Source organism: Oncorhynchus mykiss, chromosome 17 (assembly GCF_013265735.2).
Source record: "Oncorhynchus mykiss isolate Arlee chromosome 17, USDA_OmykA_1.1, whole genome shotgun sequence".
In the NCBI taxonomy this organism is placed as follows: Eukaryota; Metazoa; Chordata; class Actinopteri; order Salmoniformes; family Salmonidae; genus Oncorhynchus; species Oncorhynchus mykiss.
The window spans coordinates 32,470,624-32,485,590 of record NC_048581.1 but is presented as its reverse complement, the minus strand read 5'-3'; the positions used below and the strand labels follow the sequence as shown (position 1 = coordinate 32,485,590).

Genomic DNA, 14,967 nt, shown 5'->3' with positions numbered 1-14,967 from the left:
TGGTTTTGTGTTTCTGTTACTGACAACTAATTGTATTTTCTTATCAAGTGATCTTAAGTAAAATAACAATTGCTAAAAACATGTGATTAGGATTTTTTTTTTAAAGGTGGACCTCTGCATTTATGTCCTCCTATCCCCTTAACTGCATCTATAACTCCTATGTTTGATGTTGATAGCTAGCTAGCTAACATCATTTGCATTTTTAGGGCGTTCACACACTGCTGTACAACAATGTAGAAGAAAAACGGGGCAATTCAAGAGGGTGCTATGAAATGAATGTCAAAAAGTAGTTATTTTCCCTTTGTCATTATACGCTTCTTAGTGGGAACGCAACACTCTGCTATATCTCAACACCCCGTGGAGTGAATAAGTATGTGATCGTAGGTGCGGGGAGGGACGGACAGAGGCAGAGAAAAATACCGTTTACAGGGTATTTGTTATTCCTTAACATGGTAAGGTGAGGAAAAGGGGCTGGACGGAACCAAAGTAAAAATTAAAAAGAGTCCCCGCTCCTACCTTCCCACTACTTACCTAACCTTTAGCACCACCTGGCGCGCTTAACAAAATACAAGGGGGTGGGAAGCCCAGGTGTTACCTAGTGTGCATAGACAGATTAAATACTACGGTTATGTATGCCCGCAGGCCTCTTGCCTAACCGCTCCCAAGGTGCGTTCCCCTTCCCCTCCTGGGAACAAATGAAACAGAATAATTACTAATACTTAATGTTAGTGTTTTGGGTTATTGCAATTGTTCACTAAGCCCTATTGGCATACACATACCTCGGGAAGGATTGGCTACAACAATCAACACAGGACATAAAAATATGCTCTCCTCCCTGACGCAGGAACTCTGACTTTTATCAGGCTGGAGAAGGAGTTTGCAATAGCAGAGACAGCTGTATCCCCTGACGAGAGGGAGGGTCAGAGCTCCAATCTGCGATGGGACCGAACAATCAGCTGAATTAATCATTAGCTAGATTGTTCTCTCCAATATTATAGCTTAATATACTTGTCTAACACTGCAAGGTCATATTTTATAACTTAGCTAGTCATGTTGGCAATAGAATAAGCTTTCAAATGATGCCCACCTGACCCAGGTTGCGGGTCAATTTATATTGGACAGTGTTTGGATTCCGTAAAATTGGTGTCGACGCAGGGCTGTGTTCCAAAAAAATGTATACATAAATACAAGCAGGGCATAACATTAAAACGTGCCAAATTCAGGTAGATTTAGGTATTGGTGGGTAAAGAACGTAAATTTCACCAGCCACATAAGCGGGTGGTCAATTTTCAGGGCTCTACACTGCAAAAATTACATTCCCATTTCTGAATAAAAATAGAGTAACACGTCAAGTATGAGCACGTGTGAGTTATAGCAGAACAATTCTGCAGTAGCTGTTTTCAAAGTATTTCTGTGGCTTATAATTGAAATACACTAACTTCTTCATCAGGTTGTGTATTGCTACTGGACCAAAAAAAGGTCAAAACTGTGAACGACCAGACAAGACATAGAAAATGATACAATGGGGGCAGAATTCTGGAGACCACAGGTAAAGTGAATATGTTTTGAAAGTGATAGTATATATGAAATCTATACTAGTATGACCATCTAATAGGGTATGTCCGGTGTGGCATATAATTTCAAACAAATAACCATTGAATAATTATTTGTAACCCGATGTTATTGTTTTACTCATATGACAGAGCAAAGAAGAAAGCTAATTTGGCAGAGACAGATATTCATGAGAAAAAAAATGCTTCCGGCCAAAAAAAATGTAACTCACATTTTCAAAACTATCAGTCATGGCAATACCGGTAATCTATATAACTAGCCGTTAACATTACGGTGCCCTAGCAGGCCACGTTTAACTTACATTTGTTGCCATTGCATTGATTGTATGGAACTTACAGGTCCTTCAGGTCAAAAAGGTGAAGAGGCAGAGCAGAGAAAGGAGGCAGACAGACTGTGAAAGTAAGCACAAGTGCAGGCTGTTCTTGATCTATACTGAATCACACCTGTTTTGTTCAAATGTGGTGTAGTCATTGAAAAAACAATACATGTTTGATTCTCACTTTTATTTAAAGTATATTAAACATTTATTAAAAATGTCAGCTCAGAAAACAACAATGTCTGCAGCACTAGAGGTACACTGCAGTGACTCTAAATTAGGAACATTCAAAATAAATGTGAAAACACATTCATATACAGTACCAGTCAAAAGTTTGGACACACCTAATCATTCACGGGTTTTTCTTTATTTGGACTATTTTCTACATTGTAGAATAATAGAGAAGACATCAAAACGATGAAATAACACATATGGAATCATGTAGTAACCAAAAAAAGTGTTAAACAAATAAAGATATATTTAGACACCCTTTGACTTGACAGCTTTGGACACTCTTCGCATTCTCTCAACCAGCTTTATGAGGCAGTCACCAGGTTGCAGATTTCTGAATTGTTAACTAAAATTATAAATGTGTTAACTGTTAAAATGATACATTTTTAAAAACAGTACTAAACATGCACATCCAAACAACAGCACAAAAACATCAATGTCATCACATCTGGCCAGACCTATCTGCTCACCCCCCCCCCATTCATCTCCAGCACCAGCATCAATTTCTGACACATGGCCTAAAACTGCACCATTTTGTTTCTCTCTGTCACCCACGCACTTTCAACATTTAGATAATAAAGTATTTGACCTTGACGATTGGTTGATTTCCAGTTAAGTGTGCATTTTGTCAAGATGGTTGATGAGAAAAGTATCATCCAGCCCGTCAGGTATCTCACTGCTCATTCGTATGCCATGTCTTGAAATATGCAGACAGACCGATTAAAAGTACATTTACATTTTGATACATCAGACAGACAACTTTCTAACTCCGCCCAAAACTTTTGGACTTTATAGCAGGTTATTGAGTCATTAGTTTTACACTTATAAAACAGATGGGTCTAATCTTGAATGCTGATTGCTTAAAACCGCATTCCAGCCTGTGTCTATTCCACAAGTTACCACCGGCTAAATCTATGATGTTAAAATGCCTATTTACTCTGTTCCATCTGCCTGTGCAATCCTCTGTCTCATCAGCCCAGCCAGGCAATTTATAAACTTGATCTCCACTATAAAAAGCATGTAGACATTATTTCCCACTTCTTTTCGACTAACATCTAGTTTTCAACATCGGAGATTTGTATAAACCTTGCTGTCTGTCTCTCCGACATTTGCTAAATTGTTTCAATATTCAAATTCGATCTCCACCTGTCCCATAGTAATGAAAGTGTTGGGATGAGACAGACAGGTAGGGAGCTTTTCTCAGCCAGTTCGAAATCATGAAATCAACATTTTTATGGATATATACAAAGAACTAGCAATAGAAAACATGTCTAACAAAACAATGTGCAGCTAGTTTGTAGTCTTTCCCGCTTCAGTTTAAAATTATTGTGTTAGCTGTGTTGTTGGCTAGCTCTTGAGCAACAGTGTCCTGACGAAAGAGAGCAGATTTTCTATGCCAGGTGAAATCGCGCATCATTAGCTCATTGTTATGGATGTATCCAAATCAATATCACTAGAAAACAACAAACAAATGCAGCTACTTTGTTGTTTTTCTGTCTGCACTGTTTGACATGACTAGCTAGCTAGCAAGGGATAAGAACATTGCCAGCCAATATGGCAATGGAACATATAGATCTGGGTTGCGTCCATAGATACAGAATAAAAAGACTGAACGACTGGCAACTGAACAGATAGAAGGAACGACCAGGCGGCTTGGGTAGCAACCCTAGATTTGTGTCGGGACTATATCTTGTGGAAGGATGAAATATCATGAATAAATTAAAATATTTGTTTGTTAATGAAAATATGTCAATCATTATTTATATATGTTGGTAACCCATTGTATAAAAGTGATAATGCCCTCGAAGTTGCTGATTTTGGCATGATTTGACTTGGTCTCAGGCCGTGCCAATATATCCTCCAAACAGCGGCTACTCGGGCATTATCACTTAATTAAAACATGACTCTGCCGTTTTGCTGTAGAATTTGTGATTTTAACTTGTAAAATACATTCTATACATTAGTTTATACTGGATTAAGGGTCATTTTTGTTAACTGTAATTTCGTTGGAACATCACTAACATTCCCTCTGTCCAATATCATCAATTCTTTTTAAGTCTTGGAAGAAATTTAAACTTTTATTTTGTATTTGCCCATACAAAGTCAGTTATGACGTAGTATACTTTTTTTTTTTTAAGTATTCAGTGGGATAATTGGTATAAATATAATAATTAATTGTTCATATTTAATTGTGCCATTCTGTGTGTGTGTTAAGAAAACCATAATGTTGAACCTATAGGGACCATTGTTAACCTTCAGAGAACATTCCCAGAACCTTCAGAGAACATTGCCTACAGTGTAACCTTCAGAGAACGTGCCCCGCTATCTTTGTAAAACCAAAAGAGAACGTTATAAGAATGTTAAGAAAACCATCCGTTTAAACCTTTAGGGAACATTGGTGCAACGTTCGGGGAACATTCCCACAACCTTCAGGGACTATTGCCAGAACCTAAATGTGTTATCTGGGTATGTCTGTGGTTGAGAAGGTATTGACATTGTTCATTAACATGCTATAGTAAGCGTTTCTGTTTTAAAATGGGTGCCTAAACCCTTGCAGCAGAGGAGAGCAATGTTTGAGCTACATTTTGTCTCCAAAAAGTAAATATGTTAAAACAAGGGGTCGAACTTGTTCACTATTGTCAGCTGATTTAGAATTACATTTTTATAAATTCCTGGCATGTTCTGTTGAGGTATTGACGAGTAAAGTCAGAATCTTCAATATAAAGCTAACTTCACTGCAGTAGTAAAATAGATAAGTGTTTAAGATTTGTATCCCTGAAGTTTTGACTGATTATAGCGAAGAAAATATATCTGCATTTCCCGCTGTGTAAACGCGTTGATTCTCATAGCAAATAGTCTCAAGATAAAGCCTGATAAACTTGGGGAATTGATATTCAAAGCTTAAATAGAAAAACCTTTGTCAGGAACCAGGACTAACACCAGGACTAATAAATCCAATGCAACTGCATGTTTTACAAACGGTACAACGTTGTAAAAATACTTCAAAAGTACACCTTAAGTCTTTTTAGGGGGTGTGTGTACTTTACTATTTATATTTTTTACGTTTTCTTTTTATTCCATGAATTTTCCCTGTCACCCAAAATAACTTGTTACTAAAATGGGCTCCCAAGTGGCGCAGCGGTCTAAGGCACTGCATCTCCGTGCTAGAGGCGTCACTACAGACACCAGGCTGTATCACAACCGGCCGTGAATGGGAGTCCCATAGGGCAGCGTACAATTGGCCCAGCGTCGTCCGGGTTTGGCTGTCATAGTAAGTAAGAAATTGTTTTTAACTGACTTGCCTAGTTAAATAAAAGTTACATTTTAAAACATTAACACTTATCAAATGAACATCCCTGGTCATCCCTACTGCCTCTGATCTGGCAAAGTCACTAAACACAAATTCTTTGTATGTAAATTATGTCTGAGTGTTGGAGTGTGCCCATCTATCTTTAAATTAAAAAAATACAAACAGGAAAATCATGGCATCTGGTTTGCTTAATATAAGGAATGTTAAATTATTTATACTGTTACTTTGATACTTACAGTGCATTCAGAAAGTATTCAGACACCTTGGCTTTTCTACATCTTGTTACATTACAGACTTATTCTAAAACTGATTAAATAAATGTTTTTTTCTTCATCAATCTACACACAATACCCCATAATGACAAAGAAAAAACAGAAATACCTTATTTACATAAGTATTCAGACCCTTTGCTATGATACTCGAAATTGAGCTCAGGTGCATCCTGTTTCCATTGATCATCCTTGAGATCTCTACAACTTGATTGGAATCCACCTGTGGTAAATTCAATTGATTGGACATGATTTGGAATGGCACACACCTGTCTATATAAGGTCCAAAAGTTGACGGTGCATGTCAGAGCAAAAACCGAGCCATGAGGTAAAAGGAATTGTCCACAGAGCTCCGAGAGATGATTGTGTCGAGGCACAGATCTGGGGAAAGGTACAAAAACATTTCTGCAGCATTGAAGGTGCCCAAGAACACAGTGGCCTCCATCATTCTTAAATGGAAGAAGTTTGGAACCACCAAGACTCTTCCTAGAGCTGGTCGCCTGACCAAACGGAGCAATCTGGGGAGAAGGGCCTTGGTCAGGGAGGTGACCAAGAACCTGATGGTCACTCTGACAGAGCTCCAGAGTTCCTCTGTGGAGATGGGAAAATCTTCCAGAAGGACAACCATCTCTGCAGCACTCCACCAATCAGGCCTTTATGGTAGAGTGGCCAGATGGAAGCCACTCCTCAGTAAAAGGCACATGGACAGCCTGCTTGGAGTTTGCCAAAAGGCACCTAAAGACTCTCAGACCATGAGAAACAAGATTCTGTTCTGATGAAACCAAGATTAAACTCTTTGGAGGAAACCAATGGTGAAGCATGGTGGTGGCAGCATCATGCTGTGGGGATGTTTATCAGCGGCAGGGACTGGGAGACTAGCCAGGATCAAGGGAGAGAAGAACAGAGCAAAGTACAGAGAGATCCTTGATGAACACCTGATCCAGAGTGCTCAGGAACTTTAGACAGGGACGTAGATTCACCTTCCAACAGGACAATGACCCTAAGCACAAAGCAATGACAACGTAGGAGTGGCTTCGGGACTTGTCTCTGAATGTCCTTGAGTGGCCCAGCCAGAGCCCGGGACTTGAACCAACTACAGGTGTGCCAAGCTTGTAGCATCATATACAAGAAGACTCGAGGCTGTAATTGATGCTAAAGGTGTTTCAACCAAATACTTATGTAAATGTGATATTTCCATTTTGTTTTTTATACATTTGCAAAAAAATCTAAACCTGTTTTTGCTTTGTTATTATGAGGTATTGTGTGTAGATTGATGAGGGGGAAAAAACAATTTAATACATTTTAGAATAAGGTTGTAAAGTAACAAAATGTGGAAAGTCAAGGGGTCTGAATACTTTCTGAATGCACTAAGTATATTTTTGCAATTACATTTACTTTTGAATCTTAAGTATATTTAAAACCAATTACTCGAGTAGTAATTTACTGGGTGACGTGCACTTTTGAGTCATTTTCTATTAAAGGTACAGTATCTTTACTCTTACCGAAGTATGACAATTGGGTACTTTTTCCACCACTGGGTGGACACGGCACACTATTCTAGTTTTGCAGAGAGAGGAGGATGGCGGCAATTTATTTTCTCGCCTAGAGTGGCAGAACGGCAAGGACTGGGCCTGGTTTCTTTTTCGCAAACTTAGACCTGAGGGGTATACAACAAAGTAGAATCAATGAGTTAACTTAATCATATAAAAATATATTTTCCTGCAGTGTGGATTTATTCAAGGATTCTCTGAAAAGTGTGTTAGCGCATGTTTTTTTCAAGTATCTTGACTAGGTAAAACTCTTTCCAGACTGGGAGCAGTGGAAAGGCTTCTTCCCTGCATGTCATCTCATGCATTTTAAGGTGTCCTAACCGGGTAAAAGCTTTTTCACACTAAGAGGATTTGAAAGGATTATTTATCTCCTGTGTGTGTCATCTCATGTGTTTTCAGTCTCCTTAACCTGGTAAAACCTTTTCCACACTGAGAACATTGGAATGGTTTTTCTCCCGTGTGTATTGTCATGTGATCTTTCAGATGAGATGACTGGATGAATCTCTTCCCACACTGAGAGCATTGGAAAGCCCTCTGCCTCTCTACTAAGTGTGTTCTCTCATGTGATTTCCGGTCCCCTGATGAGAAAAATTTCTTTTCACACTGAGAGCACTGATACGGCTTCTCGCCAGTGTGTGTTCTTTCATGCACTTTTAGATGCCCTGATCGCCCGAAACCCTTCCCACAATGAGAACAGTGGTATGTTTTCTCTTCCCCTGTATGTATTCTCTCGTGCTCTTTCAGGCCCCTTAACTCAACAAAACCCCTTCCACACTGTGAGCAGAGGTGAGGCTTCTCTTCTGTGTGTGTCCACTCATGTGTTTTCAGGCTACCTAACTGGGTAAAACTCTTTCCGCACAGGGAGCACTGGAAAGGCTTCTCTCCTTTGTGTATTCTGTTGTGTTTTTTCAGGCTCCCTAACTCAGTAAAACTCTTTCCACACAGGGAGCAGTAGAAAGGCTTCTCTCCTGTGTGTGTCCTCTCATGTGTTGTCAGGTGCCCTAACTGGGTAAAACTCTTTCCACACTGGGAGCAGTGGTGAGGCTTCTCTCCTGTGTGTATTCTCTTGTGCATTTTTAAGTTCCCTAAATGGGTAAAACTTTTTCCACACAGGAAGCATTGGAAAGGCTTATCTCCTGTGTGTGTTCTTTCATGGTCTTTCAGGGTCCATAACCAAGTAAAACCCTTTCCACACTGAGTGCATTGGAATGTTTTTTCTCCTGTGTGTGTTCTCTTATGCTCTTTCAGATGAGTTGACCGGATAAATCTCTTTCCACACTGAGCGCATTGGAAAGGCCTCTCTACAGGGTGTGTGTTTTTTTTCCCAGTGTGTATTCTCTCATGCGTTCTCAGGTTCCCTGACTGGGTGAAACTCTTTCCGCACTGAAAGCAGTGGTAAGGCTTCTCCCCTTTATGCGTTCTCTTATGGTCTTTAAGGTGCCCTAACCGGGTAAAAGTCTTTCCACATTGGGAGCAGGGGTAAGGCTTTTCTCCTGTGTGCGTCCTCTCATGTGTTTTTAGGTGCCCTGACTGAGTAAAACTCTTTCCACATTGTGAGCAGTGGTAAGGCTTTTCTCCTGTGTGTATTCTTTCATGATCTGTTAGGTTCCGTAACTTAGTAAAACTCTTTCCACACTGCGAGCAGCGGTGTTGTCTCGCTGGTTTGGGCATCTCTGGGTCTGGTTTCCCTGAAGTACACTTTCCGCTGTTCGAGTGAGAGTCTAGTCTCTCTCCTGCCAAAGACAAACAGAGTGTTTAGTTAAATACTAAACAGAGACCTGAATGAAACATCCATATGATAAAATTGTCTTCCTATGAGATTTAATCAAGACTAGATCCATCAGTAAAAACAGCAGCACACGTCATCACAGAATGGCAGTAGTGTTTTGTAGCCTAATAAAAACAAACTAGAACTTGACTGTTATGCATTTATTAGACCTAATGGACTACAATTACAGTGTATACAAACAATGGAGTAAAACAAGCTTACATTTGGGGTTCTGAGGGGTATATTACAAGGTTAGCTAGATCTACTTATGGTTTTCTGAAGTAAGCCAGCTTCAGTTAGCTTCACATTCCAGCAGGCTTCATCCACGTTACGGATGTGGATATTGATCCTGCAGCTGCCACTAACTCCAGCCAGGCATGTAACTACTTGTCCATGATGCACGTGGACAACCTAGTGAGTCGAACGCCACTCTTTATTGATACAAACCTGAAAACGGCAATCCATGGGCGAGTCAGTGCCACGTTTTCATTTTTGCCGAAATGAAAATGAAAGTTATCTTGCAAATTCAGCAGGCTAAGGTGGGAAATACGCTATTAGAAGTGCCGTCTTTCTTTTATTGTATGTGTATCATAATGCCATCATTGATGTGCTTATCAATACACAAGCATCTTCTTTCCGACTCCTTTCATTTTATTCATATGAAAGTTTTAATGTGCATGATGTTTCAAATGCATCCTGTTATTCCTAAATGTGGCGTGATATATATTTTTTACACAAGAACATTTTACGAATAAAATATTTATTTCAGTCATCTTCCTCATATTGTTGAGAGAATGAAGGGGGTGATAACGCACTCTGAGCTCTATTTAAACTAACTTAAACGCAGCAGTAAATCTTAACACTGGCTGTCGCACTATAGGTTCGAGGGGGAGTGTCAGTAAAATGTATTGTATTTTCACAACCCAGAATTTTGGGCACAGAGTCAACGCCCACTGCCATCCGTTCTATTGGCCAACGTGCAATCATTGGAAAATAAAATCGATGAGCTATGATCAAGATTATCCTACCAACGGGACATTGAAAAACTGTAAAATAATATGTTTCACCGAGTCGTGGCTGAACAACGACACAGATAATATAGAGGTAGCGGGATTCTCCATGCAGCGGCAGGACAGAGAAGCTACTATTTGTCTATAACAGCTGGTGCGCGATGTCTAATATAAATGAAGTCTCGAGGTATTGCTCGCCTGAGGTAGAGTACCTTATGATAAGCTGTAGACCACACAATCTACCAAGAGAGTTCTAATCTATATAGGGATGAAATGGTTACTGGTTTCACAATAAACCACTGTAAAATTCCCTACGGTTAGTATTACCATTTCAAATTGTAATCATCTTTAAAACCGTTTTTGATTACCGTGGTTTGAAAAACTCACGGTAAATATTGTCCAACATCAACCAAAGTTAGCAACAGTCTAGTGCAGGCGCAGCATGCAACGTGGGTTTTGTTTTGTGTGAAAACATGGCGGAAGGCAGTGACAGAGCTCAGGAGATTTTTCAGCCTTCTAATAGGACCAAATCTGAAGAGTGGTCATATTTTGGGTTTTACAAAAGTGCTGAGGGAATCTTAAATCGAAGATGGTCACCCTGTCTGCAGAACATGCAACAACAAAAAACACTGCAACACTTCAAATCTTTTGAGTCATCTTCGTGACCACCATCCACTACTTTATAGCCAATGCAAGGCAAGTGAACTTTTAGCTCAATGCATGATGTGGGGACTTCGGAATGGGGGAAAACGTCATGGTTTGTCTCTCTAACTTGCTAATAGCTTGTCAATAATGTAAACTGAAGCTTTCAGTGTTACCTACTCTTGTAAAAACACTACACGTTGTTCTGCTGCTGTATGCATTGTGTCTGCAGACTCTATTCGCCCATTACACACGATAACACGTTATGTAGTTTAGTCACCAAACCATCATATTTTGTTCATAAAAAATGTGTCAGTCGTCGACTTGGATGTAAAAGTGTTCCAACAGGAGAAACACTATAGACTCCTATACACGACTCCTGTATTTATGTCAATTGTTGGGCTCATTGCAATTACTATCACCGTCTTCTTAAGACTCATTTGTATTTATGTAAATTGTGCATGGGGTCATTGCATATACTCAAATCCAACACAGAAGATAGACTGTGTGTGTGTGTGTGCGTGTGTGTATGCGTGTGCGTGAATAATAATAATTATAACAACGAGGGGCCATGCATCAGAGCTCCCTCACCTTGCCAGGGTTGCAAGGAAGCTTTTGCGCATCCCAGCAACCAGCGTGCCATCAGAGGGAGTGTTCAGTGCCAGCGGGCACATCGACTCCCCTCGCAGATCACTACTTAAACCGGACAAAGTAAATATGCTGACATTTTTACATTTCAATCTCAAGTGAACAAAAATTGCATACATACAGGAAGTTAGGCCAGCAGCACCCTATTTCTTTATGAAGGAGAGAACGGACATTCAATCAATGCTGTTCATTCGACTTGTTTACATATTTTGTGTTATTTTAATGTCAACACCTGCACATTGGATTTGTTTACATATGGTTGTATTGTTCTTACATGCACATTGCTTTGCTTGTGTTGCTTTTATATGCACATTTGATTTGCTTATGTTCATGGTTGTGTTCACTAAAACCTGCACTAGGGAAACTTTTACCTCTCATGGCCACATGGCGCCATCTTTAATGTTAATGTTGTTATTTTAATGTTTATGCACACACAAGTGCATAGTGCTGCTTATTTGATTTGTTGTTTGTTTATTTGATTTGTTTACTTAACTTCTTTGGGGTAGGGGGCAGTATTTTCACGTCCGGATGAAAAGCGTGCCCAGAGTAAACTGCCTGCTACTCAGGCCCAGATCCTAGGATATGCATTTATTAGCAGATTTGGATAGAAAACACTCAGAAGTTTCTAAAACAGTTTGAATGATGTTTGTGAGTATAACATAACTTATATGGCAGGCAAAAACCTGAGAAAAAAAACAACCAGGAAGTGGGAAATCTGAGTTTGTACGTTTGTTTCAACTCTTTGCTTATCCAAAATACAGTGGAAATGGGGTCATGTTGCACTTCCTAAGGCTTCCACTAGAACCTTGTTTGATGCTTCTACTGTGAAGTGGGGCCAAATGAGAGGGGAATCAGTCAGAGGTCTGCCAGAGAGCCACGAGCTGGTCACGCGCATTCACATGAGAGGTAGCTTCCGTTCCAATGCTTTTCTACAGACAAAGGAATTCTCCGGTTGGAACATTATTGAAGATTTATATTAAAAACATCCTAAAGATTGATTCTATACATCGTTTGACATGTTTCTACGGACTGTAACAGAACTTTTTGGACTTTTCGTCCGTACTTTCCACTGGACTTGCACGCGCGTTGTGAGTTTAGATTGTGTACTGAACGCGCGAACAACAAGGACTAGGAATTTGGACATAAATTATGGCTATTATCGAACAAAACAAACATTTATTGTGGAACTCGGATTCCTGGGAGTGCATTCTGATGAAGATCATCAAAGGTAAGTGAATATTTATAATGTTATTTCTGACTTCTGTTGACTCCAACATGGTGGATATCTCTTTGGGTTGATTTGTTGTCTGAGCGCTGTACTCAGATTACTGCATGGTTTGCTTATTCCGTAAAGTTTTTTTTAAATCTGACACAGGGGTTGCATTAAGGAGAAGGGCATCTAAATGTCCATATATAACACTTGTATTTTCATCAACATTTATGATGACTATTTCTGTAAATTGATGTGGCTCTCTGCAAAATCACCGGATGTTTTGGAACTACTGAACATAACGCACCAATGTAAACTCAGATTTTTTTATATAAATATGAACTTTACCGAACCAAACATACATGTATTGTGTAAAATGAAGTCCTATGAGTGTCATCTGATGAAAATCATCAAAGGTTAGTCATTCATTTTATCTATATTTCTGATTTTTGTGACTCCTCTCTTTGGCTGGAAAAATGGCTGTGTTTTTCTGTGACTTGGCTCTCACCTAATATAATCGTTTGGTTTGCTTTAGTCGTAAAGCCTTTTTGAAATCGGACACTTGACAACAAGTGTATCTTTAAAATGGTGTAAAATACATGTGATTTCTGTTGTTTTGAATTTGACGCCCTGCAGTTTCACTGGCTGTTGACGAGGTGAGACGGTTGTGTTCATTTAAACCTGCACTAGGGAAACTTTTACCCATCATGGCCACATGGTGCCATCTTTAATGTTAATGTTATTATTTTCATGTTTATGCACACAAAAAGTGCATCGTGCTGCTAATTGTATTTGTTGTTTGTTGGTTTTCAATATAAAACTTGGTGAAGTGATTTCAGTGTGCGTATCAGTCATTTTTTTAGCATTTCAAGCACATTTGAACAACACTGCCATAATATTGATAACCGTGATAACTTTGGTCACTATAATCGTGATATGAAATTTTCAGACCGTTTCATCTCTACATGTACAGTTGAAGTCGGAAGTTTACATACACCTCACCCAAATACATTTAAACTCAGTTTTTCACAATTCCTGACATTTAATCCTCTGAAAAATTCCCTGTCTTAGGATCACCACTTTATTTTAAGAATGTGAAATGTCAGAATAATAGTAGATAGTTATTTCTTTCAGCTTTTATTTCTTTCCTCACATTCCCAGTGGGTCAGAAGTTTACATACACTCAATTAGTATTTGGTAGCATTGCCTTTAAATTGTTTAACTTGGGTCAAACGTTTCAAGTAGCCTTCCACAAGCTTCCCACAATAAGTTGGGTGAATTTTGGCCCATTCCTCCTGACAGAGCTGGTGTAACGGAGTCAGGTTTGTAGGCTTCCTTGATCGCACATGCATTTTCAGTTCTGCCCACAAATTTTCTATAGGATTGAGTTCAGGGATTCGTGATGGTCAGTCAATACCTTGACTTTGTTGTCCATAAGCTATTTTGTCAAAACTTTGGAAGTATGCTTGGGGTCACTGTCCATTTGGAAGACCCATTTGCGACCAAGCTTTAACCTTTTGCGTGTAGGGGGCAGTATTTTCGTTTTTGGCTAAAAAACGTACCCATTTGAAACTGCCTATTTCTCAGCCCCAGAAACTAGAATATGCATATTATTGTCAGATTAGGATAGAAAACACTCTAAAGTTTCCAAAACTGTAAAAATATTGTCTGAGTATAACAGAACTGATATTGCAGGCGAAAACCTGAGCAAAATCCAATCAGGAAGTGCCTCTTATTTTGAAACCTCTCTGTTCCTATGCATGCATATCCTCCATTTAAAGGGATATCAACCAGATTCCTTTTTCTATGGCATCCCTAAGGTGTCAACCGTCTTTAGACATAGTTTCAGGCTTTTATTTTGAAAAATGAGCGTGAAAGATCACATTGCGTAAGTGGATAGGTGGGGGCTCTCAGAGTGAGTTTTGCGCTACAGAGTAAAATGGCCATTGTTCCTCCCGTTGTTATTGAAAAACCTACACACCCGGTTGAAACCATGTATTAAGACTGTTGACATCTAGTGGAAGCCATAGGAACTGCAATTTGGGAGGCGGAAGTCTTTGGTTTCAATAGTTTAAGCTTGGAATTGGCTGGCAGGTCAACAGAAAAACAATTGGTCCTCGGGTTTTCGCCTGCCAAATCAGTTCTGTTATACTCACATACATAATTTTAACAGTTTTAGAAACTTTAGAGTGTTTTCGATCCAAAACTACCATGCATATGCATATCTTAGCTTCTGGGCCTGAGTAACAGGCAGTTTACTTTGGACACCTCAGTCATCCAAAATTCCTATCCCTAACAAGTTTTACATTTAAATTACTTGTGTCATGCACAAAGTAGATGTCCTAACCAACTTGCCAAAACTAGAGTTTGTTAACAAGACATTTGCAGAGTGTTTGAAAAATGAGACTTAATGACTCCAACCTAAGTGTATGTAAACTTAC

At 39.3% G+C, this 14,967-nt stretch overlaps 1 protein-coding gene across 1 annotated transcript in view; it reads right to left on the bottom strand.

Moving 5' to 3' along the window:
* Positions 1-7,014: 7,014 nt before the first annotated feature.
* LOC110493746 (zinc finger protein 2) overlaps positions 7,015-14,967 on the bottom strand; it is a 31,082-nt gene continuing 23,129 nt past the window's right edge. The window contains exon 4 of the mRNA XM_036949744.1: positions 7,015-8,981. Within this exon, the coding sequence (XP_036805639.1) occupies positions 7,609-8,981 (1,373 nt within the window). The 3' untranslated portion in view covers positions 7,015-7,608. The remainder of the gene's footprint in view (positions 8,982-14,967) is intronic.